Source organism: Montipora capricornis, chromosome 2, assembly GCF_036669925.1.
Source record: "Montipora capricornis isolate CH-2021 chromosome 2, ASM3666992v2, whole genome shotgun sequence".
Classification (NCBI taxonomy): Eukaryota; Metazoa; Cnidaria; class Anthozoa; order Scleractinia; family Acroporidae; genus Montipora; species Montipora capricornis.
In genome coordinates, this window is record NC_090884.1 from 18,619,292 (window position 1) to 18,629,291 (window position 10,000).

A 10,000-nucleotide genomic window follows, 5' to 3' on the forward strand; every position below is an offset into this window, starting at 1 on the left:
GAGGTCCACGCGCGCGCACGGAGCACCATCGATGCGAGAAAAATTGGTTTTATAACCATGACGTCATGACTGTCATACGTCTGTCCACCCCTCCATGTGTGCCAATGTGACCAGTATCATGCTAGTTTACAGCATACATCTTTGACATTGGACATCCATCTTTTGATCAATTGACGCCTCGAAACAAGGTATCTACTGACCAGTATCACGTGACCATATCGCGGGCTCAACCTTAGAGCTCGCCGAGGTTTTTTGAAGTTGACCGATGACCAGGTACTAGTTTTCGATTGGAGTGCAGGTTAAACCTAGGTTAACCCACCTAAAAATAAGAGAGGCTTCATTTTTCGCGCGCTTTCTTTGGCTCGACACGGCTACACGGCTATGATGATACGTCAACTATAGTTCTTACACAGTCAATGCTATTCGTGTTTAGGTGGAAACCAGTTTGGAAAATGTTTTTTTTCTGCATTTTTCGCTGGTTTCAATCCAGTTTGACATATCATGATAGCTGTGGTCCACACTGGCGGCTACGCAGTTATTCAAGTCAAGAATCGGAGGGATATGTAATTTAGTGTTGAAGCGGATCTTGCTTGAAGTTCGTCTATTCTTGGCGTGTTTCAATAAAATAAATCAGAATGTGAATGATCTCGTTTTCAGAGATAAAGTGGAATAAAGTACATCATCAACTCTTTTTTTGACCTTAAACTGACAAGGTTTTTTTATGGTTTCTAATTTTAGCGTAATTCCTATTCGCTGGGTATTGACAGTTAACTCTGAAATGGCTTTTTTCCTTTCCATTCACTCACTGAGGGTGTGCTTGTTTTCTTTCAAAACTCGTGCGGTTCAGCAAAAAATAATTGCCAAACTGGTGAATTCCAAAGTAAATTTCACTCGAAAAACTGATATTACACTCATTGCTTTGTGATTCATGCGTCATTGCTTTGTGATTCATGCGATATCGGTTTTTAGCATAAAATTTACCATGGAATTCACTAGTTACGCGTTGAAATTTTTTACAGAAGAAAGCAAAGAAAGTGATTTAATTATTAAAGCAGCAACCCCGGGGGGACACTTTAGGAATTTCTGGGTGGGGATGTGCCGCTGGGACCGTGGAATCCTTAGCCTATACCAGAGCTACGTAGTTCAGCTGAATTTAGCTACCCTATACTTGAGTAAACTCCCACCGATTTCCGTCTAAATTCCGATTCTTGACAGTTAATACTATCCAGAGGTGTTTCATGATAGCCATTTATTGACACTGTTGAAGCTGAGTTACGTAAACTTAAACTTTGCCGATTTGATTTTTTCTTGAGTGGGAATTTCTGGTTTCCTTAGTCTTGATAAAATCTTCATCCGACTGGTCAGTTTCGTGAAAAATGATACCCTATTCTAGACCGAAAGGCTATGATTTATATACTCTATCCTAGAGTAAACTGTTTGAAAACCATACCCTTCACAGCGGCACATATCTATAAAATCCATATATGGCAGTACCCCCCCTCCCCCCCCTTTCCCCGGGGCAGCAACCGGAAACATCAAAACGCGGACAATTCGAGACCTTTTATTTTCACTAACCCTACAGGCAGTAAGATTAAATAACCAGGGAGCTCCGCTTTCAGGCTTGGCTAAATCTATATATTAAAATGGTTTCACTTAATATGAACAAGTGTATTTATTGCAGATTTTAGGGCTGTAACCCTCTAAAAAAGTTTTTAACCTGTTCATATTGTTAAGTGAGAAACTTATATTTATTTCAATTTTATTCAAGTATCAGCCATTTTATTAAGTGAACGAGGAGCTTATTGTGTTTCACAGCATTGCGCTAAGTTTGTAAGCTCTGCCTTTTACAAAATTTGAATGTATGTTATTGAGTTTGCACGTTTCATGTCTAACGTGTACATACTAGCTATGTCCATGCCGGTCACGGGAAATCTCTTTCCCAACATTTTCCGTTTGACTGATAATCTGTACACCCTCTCTCTTCAGTTAAAAAAACAGCAAAAATTACCAATTAAAAACTAAAGCGTAGCAATTCACTTACTCGACTGCAATTTTACAGTCAAATAAAGCAGCTCATGACTGGACATCCATTTTACACAAAAAGCCCATCATCTGAAAGGCATTAATTTAGTTTGGACAGTCGCCATAGTACTGATGAATTCAGTTCCAAGATAAGCAACAATAAAAGTAAGGTGACACACGCTAACACCAACCCGCTTGGGAGGCTAAGTTCTCACTCTGCATTCTCTTGTCCTTCCGTAAATTTTTTCTAACTTCTCTATTAGCCAATGAGTACTCGGCTGATAGTTTTGTCGATTAGTCTCTGTGATCTTGCAGACCCTTTCTTTTCCTTGATATCTCTACGCTTGTCGGTTAGGGACCAAGTCTCTGCACTTATCCAGTTCTTATCTCTTTTCCTTTTCTTCCCTTAGCACACATTCGCATGCATGCAAGTAGCTCTCCTTCGGCCAACGTTTGCAAATCCCGCCTTGTACTTTTACATGTTCATTGCCGTGACTTTAACATCGTCATTTCCCACGGCCTGCTCCCATCTGACCTTGTAGCTCAGTCGGTAGAGCAGCGGTGATCTAACCCGAAGGTTGTGGGTTCAATTCCCACCCTGGTCAGAGTTTTTCCCTGTCCTTGTGTGGGCCCATTTCCATTAGTAGGGCAACGCTCACATGGTTCATATGGGGTAGATACTTAGCACTTCACATTACACTCTAATCAGTTAAGTCTGTTCAAATATAAGTGCTTCACGGCCAACGTTTGCAAAAACGTAATCCCTCTTTGTACTTGTAGATGTTACTTAGAACCTCATACTTATTTTTTACAGCTATCCAAAGAACTTCTGTTTTTTCCCAGTTAACTCTTAAACCTTAGATCTCACCAAATCTTTCTAGCATGTAGAGAGAACGTTGCAGTGATTTTAAAGAGCCATCTAAAATCAAAGCCGTAATAATACTTCATCTACCTCAGCGTCATTTTCATATTGTGTTAACGTTTGAGCAATTGTCGCCTTAACGGCATTTATATACTCATTTTCACTCAAAAGCGCCGAATTTAATTTCCAAAAACCTGGTCCTCTTTTATTCGAGTGATAGTTCACTTCCATTGTACAAAGAGAGTGGTCTATTTTATAGCCCGGAAGAATATCAGCTTTAGAAACCCTGCCGGCAATGCTTGCACTTACCAGAAAGAAGTCCTAACGACAATGTACTTCGGGCTTGTTCTGTCTCCAAGTAAATCTTTTATCCTCCGGATTCAAATCTCTCCATATGTCCGTTAAATCTAAGTTATCTTGAAAAGATTTCAGCACCTTTAAGGAATTCGAATGCGTAAATGGTGATCCTCCCTTTTTGTCTTTTAAAATGTCCAAAACAAGATTGAAATCACCGCCAAAAATAATTTCATCACATCTGAAAGACAAAATTTCCTTAAAGGCAGCTTCAAAAAAATACGGATCGTCCTTATTTGGAGCATAAATGTTAAGATCAGCTCACCGACTTCCAGATCAATAATGATATATCTTCCTTCTTTGTCACAGAATTGTTTCAAGATTTTGAAACAAAAATTGTTATTAAAAAGAATAGCGACGCCAGCTTTGTTACTTGCCATGCCGTTAAATAAGGCTGTGTAGCAGCCTCCCAAAGCCTGTGTAGCAGCCGCCCAAAGCCCAAAGGAATTCTTTGTACAATGAGCCTCTTGCAACATGTAAATTGAAAATTGTTTCTTTTTAAGCCACTGGAATATTTCTCTTCGTTTATCGTTGTTAGCCAAACCTCTCACGTTTAAAGGGGATATAGTTATTTTAGACATCTTGCATTAAAACAGTTTTTTTGACTTCCCCAGAATTCGACCAGAGTTATCTATAGAGAAATTCTTGCTGACATGTGGGTTTCTCAACCTAGCATTGTTGTACCTTTGCCCCTTCTCTTTCATCTTGATGGGATTTCGTCTTAGCTGTAGTTTGACAGTTGCTAGAAGAAGGTGGTGGTTGCTTCCAACATCGGCGCCCCTCTTTACGGTGACGTTATGAAGAGAGTGCTTCCAGTGACTATTTATCAAAACATAGTCTATTTGGTTCTTGACGTTCCCATATGGGGAGATCCATCTTGACTTATGGATCTCTTTGTGTTCAAAGATGGTACCCCCAATCACAAGATCATTTCTCTGTTTCTCATTACTATGTATGTTGCATAGTAATGAGGTTAAGACGTATGTGTGATCGCTGCGCACTCTTTCTCCTTTGGTTCGTTCTTTGCTGCACCAACCACCCATTTTTAAATGGGAGACGGTACAGAAGCTATAACAAACTGGCCTGGAAAATGCGACTCATGGCTGAATCTTCTACCTATTAGAAGGGATTTTTCCTATCCACAACTGCACCTTCGGTTGACTTATAAAGTTGCTGGAATCCTATTTCACAGTACATGTCATTACCCAAACAAAGATGTATTGTTCACAACATGCATACCACGCGGCTGGACAGACACTGATTATGCAATCGCTTATTCTTTTCTGCACAGAAATTTACCAAAGCGGCGTAGGATGAAGAGTCACAAAAGATCATGTTTCTATTATCCTAACAGCTCCGCCGCATTCAATATGGAATTAATTGGTGATCTGACGTTCAAGCTCAACCCGGGGCCTTCTATGGACAGAACAATACCGGTCGTTGTTTCATCACAAGCCAAACGCAACCATGCATCACAGCCCACCGCTGTGTCACACATGTCACTCCCGGTTTTAAAAGTTGCTGTCTCAGGGGAGTGAATCGGCAAAATCTTATCAATTTAAGATGCTCAAACCAAAAACTGCAAAATGGCTTTATATCCATTGAATTTTGCTTGTTGAACACCCGATCGATCAATAAGAAGGAGCTTGCGATTAAAGATAATGCAGTTGGAAATAACGTAGATATATTTGCAGTGACTGAGACATGGCTACGAGAAAATGAAAACTATGATTTTTCCATTGCCGAAGTTTGCCCCACTGGATACTGCTTCTACCATGTCCACGGAAAAACTCACGAAGAGGAGGAGTTGGTCTCGTAATAAAGAAACACAAAAAGTTACGAGAGAAACCCAAGGAAAATTTGGACGTTGTTCATGCTCCACTGGATCTACAAGAATTGTAATCATTTACAGACCACCTCCATCTAAGGCAAATCAACTAAATAGTGCTCTATTCTACGAAGAATTTGGCACCCTCACAGAGCAGTTAGTTGTTTCCCCTGGAAACCTGCTAATAGTGGGGGACTTCAACTATCACATGGATGACACTAGAAGCTTGGATACTGTCAAATTTAACAAGGTCCTAGAATTGTTTAGTCTAGTCCAGCATGTTAATGGACCCACCCATAAGAAGGGCCATACCTTAGACCTGATCATAACCAGAGCCGTGGACGAGTTAGTTATTTGCACTGAAAAACAAGATTCAATGCTGTCTGATCACTCCGCTGTGTACTGTAAGCTTCACCTGAAGAAACCACCTCTGGAACGAAAGGAAATTAGTTATCGTAAACTGCACTCTGTAAATATGAATAGCTTTAACGATGATCTAAAGCAGTCCAACCTTCTGACAACTAACACCCTCGATCTTTTGAGCCTTACTGAACAATACGAAAACACATTGAAAGAAACACTTGAAAAGCATGCGCCTCTGAGACGACGCGTGATAATTCTCCGCCCATCGGCACCATGGTACCATGAGGGTATTGGTGATGCCAAGAGAAAGCGTCGGAAGCTGGAGCGCCGCTGGAGAGCGTCAAGACTGTGTGTCGACAGACAGATGTATGTTGACCAGTGACCAAAATACGAAGGCTTCGTATTGTTCATCTATTATATCAGAAAATGCACTAGATCCAAAAATACTTTTTAACGCAGTCGACAAGTTGCTACATCACAAAGTAGAGAAACGCTATCCGACTGTGCCTTCAACGATCGAGGTTACGAATAATTTCGCCGATGCGACTTCTTTGACAAGAAGATAGCAACCATAAGAACGGAGCTATCTAATGAAATGACCTCCACTATCCACTCTTGTGGAGCAAGTGAACAGCCATGTCATGTCGAATTCACAGAGTTCAGAGTGATGTCAGCAAGAGAGGTTGAACGTTTTGTGGACAAAATCGGTAAAAAATCTTGTGATCTTGACCCTATACCAGCATCTATTCTCAAGGAATGCAAATCGGCTCTTCTACCCATTCTCACTAACATGGTTAACATGTCGCTCTAATCAGCTTATATTCTCGCTACACTGAAGGAAGCAATGATTAAACCGAAGCTGAAGAAGGACAACCTAGATTTCTGAGGATTATCCAAATTTCAGACCTGTCTCAAATCTGAAGGTTGTATCAAAGATAATTGAAACGGCAGTATCTTGTTAATTGAGTGATTACCTACGTGATAATGATCTGGAGGAATCTTTTCAGTCAGCGTATAAATGCTTTCACAGCACAGAGACTGCTTTTTTGAAGGTGCAAAATGACATTCTCCATGAAATAGACAATCAGAAATGCGTTGTCCTGCTGCTGTTGTACATGTCTGCAGCGTTTGACACCGTCGACCATGAGTTGCTCCTGGAAAGAATGTCAAAACGCTACGGTGTGAAAGGAAATGCGCTAAAATGGTTCTGATCCTATATTCAAGGTCGGAAGCAGTTTGTGATGATTTATGGAATCAAATCAAAAGTGAAAGAACTCCGCTATAGTGTTCCCGAGGGAACAATTTTAGGGACGATTCTGTACTTGCTATACACGTCGCCCATCGGGGACATAATTAGACGGCATGGACTCAACCACCATCTCTACGCCGATGACACTCTCATTTAAGCCCACCCCCACTGAACAAGCCGGTTCCATAGCTGAGATAGAAACGTTTGTTTCTGAAATCGACTCGTGGATAGTAAGCAATAATCTTAAACTGAATAGAGGTAAAACGGAGTTACTGGTCCTAAGCGCACGACACCGCCCACCCCCATCAATAGAATACATCGATGTGTCTGGTGAACGGATCAAGCCATTTCCTTCTGCAAGGAACATTGGAGTTATCTTCGATGAGCACGTCACTAGATACATGTAAGCATGTTACCAATACCTGCAAGGCCTGTTTTTTCCACCTCAGGAACATTAGTAAGATAAGAGACTGTTTATCTCCAGCAGACACTGAAAAGCTGGTTCACGCATTCATTACCTCTAAGCTTGATAGCGCCAACTCACTATTGTATAGGCTACCCACCTTTCTAATAGATCGCTTACAAAATGTCCAGAATGCTGCGGCCCTCATTATTTCTCTTACCAAGAAATATGACCACATTACGCCTGTCCTAAAGCAGCTGCACTGGCTTCCAGTTAACCAGCGCATTAACTATAAGATACTACTTCTGACCTATAAAGCGCTTAATGGCCAGGCTCCTAGTTACATTACTGAACGTTGGGAGCTGCTCATTTGTGGGTCCTAATTTTCCCTTGAGGAATGAATCAACGAATGAAATGATATATGAAATGAATCATACACTGAACTGCGGATATGAAATCAAGTGGAACTATGATCCTCGCAGTTATGGTCATATCCGCACTTCAGTTTCATTTATCATTTCGTTCGCTAAAATTGCGTTGCAGTTCAGTATATGATTCATTTCATTTATCATTTCGTTCCCCCTTGTTGTGTTATACTTGAACTGCATTGCTCTCAGCCATCAGAATAGAGTAATTTTTTCATGTATATTATTATTGAATATATATTCTAAGATCTTTATAGACCTTTAAAGTTGACCATTATTTCACCTCAGCCAAAAAGATACAAAGTACATTATTTCAACGGGTCATTATGCTAACTTGAACGTAACAACATTACATTAATTTTATAATTTTGAAAAGATTAAAGGACCTTTTACCAAAACACAAAATATCAAACCGCAAAAGCTCCACGTTCTCGCGTATGAAATCGCCAAAGTTGCAGAAGTTTGCAATGTTTTGCCAAGGGACCAGCGGCCGTCGAGGCAAATTTCGAACTTTTGGATTTTTCGGAAAAAGTAAAGCGCGCTAAAACTTTTTAATGTAATTTTTGAAAGTAGTTCACCAAAGGGGTCCCTTATTTAAATTAAAATAAGATAAAATATGAAATTTTGCAGCCGTCGGCAGATTCGCGATATTTACAGTCAGAGGCTCTTAAAATTGCCTTCTCGAAAGAGCGTGATCGTGAAGCCGATCAACCTATATATATACACAGTAAACAGTTGAGGTGACCAAAGGGGAGATCCTTCGACGATGCATATTTCATGCGTATGTAACGTAATCTACAATGTAATCGCTTGTTGAGTTAATCAGAATACAATATCATGTTTTTTAGGGCATTGGCATGGCAAACATGAAAATGTTCATGACTACCAGAGACGACAGCTACTTCGGCATTGGATTCAAATTGCCATATAGTGAATTGCTAATCTGGGCCGTGCTGTCCAATCTTCACAGCATGGCGCTGTTTGTATGGGAACGCGGTGATGAGACCTTGGCTAAGGCTCTAGTGGCGGGAAAACTGTTCAAATCCTTGGCGGACGAGACTGCTAAAGACGAACTGAAAGTAGATATGTGCGACGAACTTCTTGCGCATTCCCGGTAGGCTTATTTTTAGCTGATTTTCTTGATATTGTGATTCGTTTTAGCAAGCCGATGTTATACGAGTCGACCTCTTTCTTTTTATGAAAATTATTTTATTAATTTAGTAAACACGTACGGCTGTTGGTCACGTTAAGCATAGTTGTGTTGGTATCCTTTATACACTTTACAGGGCTTCTTTAAAATACACCGAATTTTAATTCCTTAAATGTCCGTTGAAATTATCTTCCGAGTTGTTCAGGAAAGCATGGTCTACCATAAAAAAGTTCTTAAAAAATATTAGGCGTGTACAACAAATACAGTCAGCAAGAAAGCAGTCTAACAAGCATCTATTTGTATTTCAGGGCGTTTCTGTCTATTGCATTGGGCTTACTGGACGAGTGTTACCGCACAAATGAGGATTTGGCACAACAACTTCTGACCTACAACTTGGATAATTGGGGAGACCAATGTTGTCTATCGATTGCGGTTGGTTCACGACATGAAGAGTTTGTGGCTCATGCATGTTGTCAAACTCTACTGACGAAAATCTGGATGGGTGCTTTGAAAGTAGGAAAGTGGGCCTCATTGGGAGTAAGTGTGGTTAAATTCGTACCGAGACGTTCAATAACTTTTGTGTACCGAGATGTGCACTGATTTTGTGTTATAGCTTCACTATTATACACAAATTAATATATATATATATATATATATAAATGTGGAGGTCGAGTCAACCTTGGCGTAAAGTCCTCAACGCTGTGGTAGCAGAGCTAAGTATACATAAGTTGAAGGATTAAAAAGGACGCATCGATTCTCTGTTACTCTAAGTTTCGCGCCTAAGCGCTCGTTCTAAGTTCTGTCTAAGTTCTGTCTGACAAGCGCTTAGGCGCGAAACTCAGAGTAACAGAGAATCGATGCGTCCTCTTTAATCCTTCAACTTATGTATATATATATATAACTAACTGCAGACAGTACTGTTTCGGCCTTCTGGGCCTCATCAGAGCTATGTCAGAGCTATATCATAAAGAGATAGCTAGAGCTCTTTATGATCTAGCTAGAGCTAGATCATAAAGAGCTATATGCCAAAGAGCTATATATATATATATACAATAACCCAAGTTATTCACGGATTTTGATTGGTTCTTGGCTATGATCTATTAGAGGACAGACGCACGATTGACGTCACCATCAGCTTTCATGGGAATAAAGTTTAATTCTTTATTATATAAAACAAATAGATTCCATGTTACCGTGGATCTGTTCAGTAATAGATCACAGAAGACGTCAAAATGTGGTAAGACTTGAACTAGGTCAAAAACATTTATTTGCTGCCCCGAGTTTCATGCTTCTCATGAAGCAATCATCAGGCAACTGCCAAAAAGAAGGAATACATGGTGTTTT

At 40.2% G+C, this 10,000-nt stretch overlaps 1 protein-coding gene across 2 annotated transcripts in view; it reads left to right on the forward strand.

Moving 5' to 3' along the window:
- LOC138038993 (transient receptor potential cation channel subfamily M member-like 2) overlaps window positions 1-10,000 on the forward strand; it is a 167,093-nt gene that overhangs the window by 72,893 nt on the left and 84,200 nt on the right. For both annotated transcript variants that reach the window (XM_068885126.1, XM_068885127.1), the window contains exons 14-15: window positions 8,355-8,620; window positions 8,965-9,193. In XM_068885126.1, the coding sequence (XP_068741227.1) occupies window positions 8,355-8,620; window positions 8,965-9,193 (495 nt within the window). The remainder of the gene's footprint in view (window positions 1-8,354; window positions 8,621-8,964; window positions 9,194-10,000) is intronic.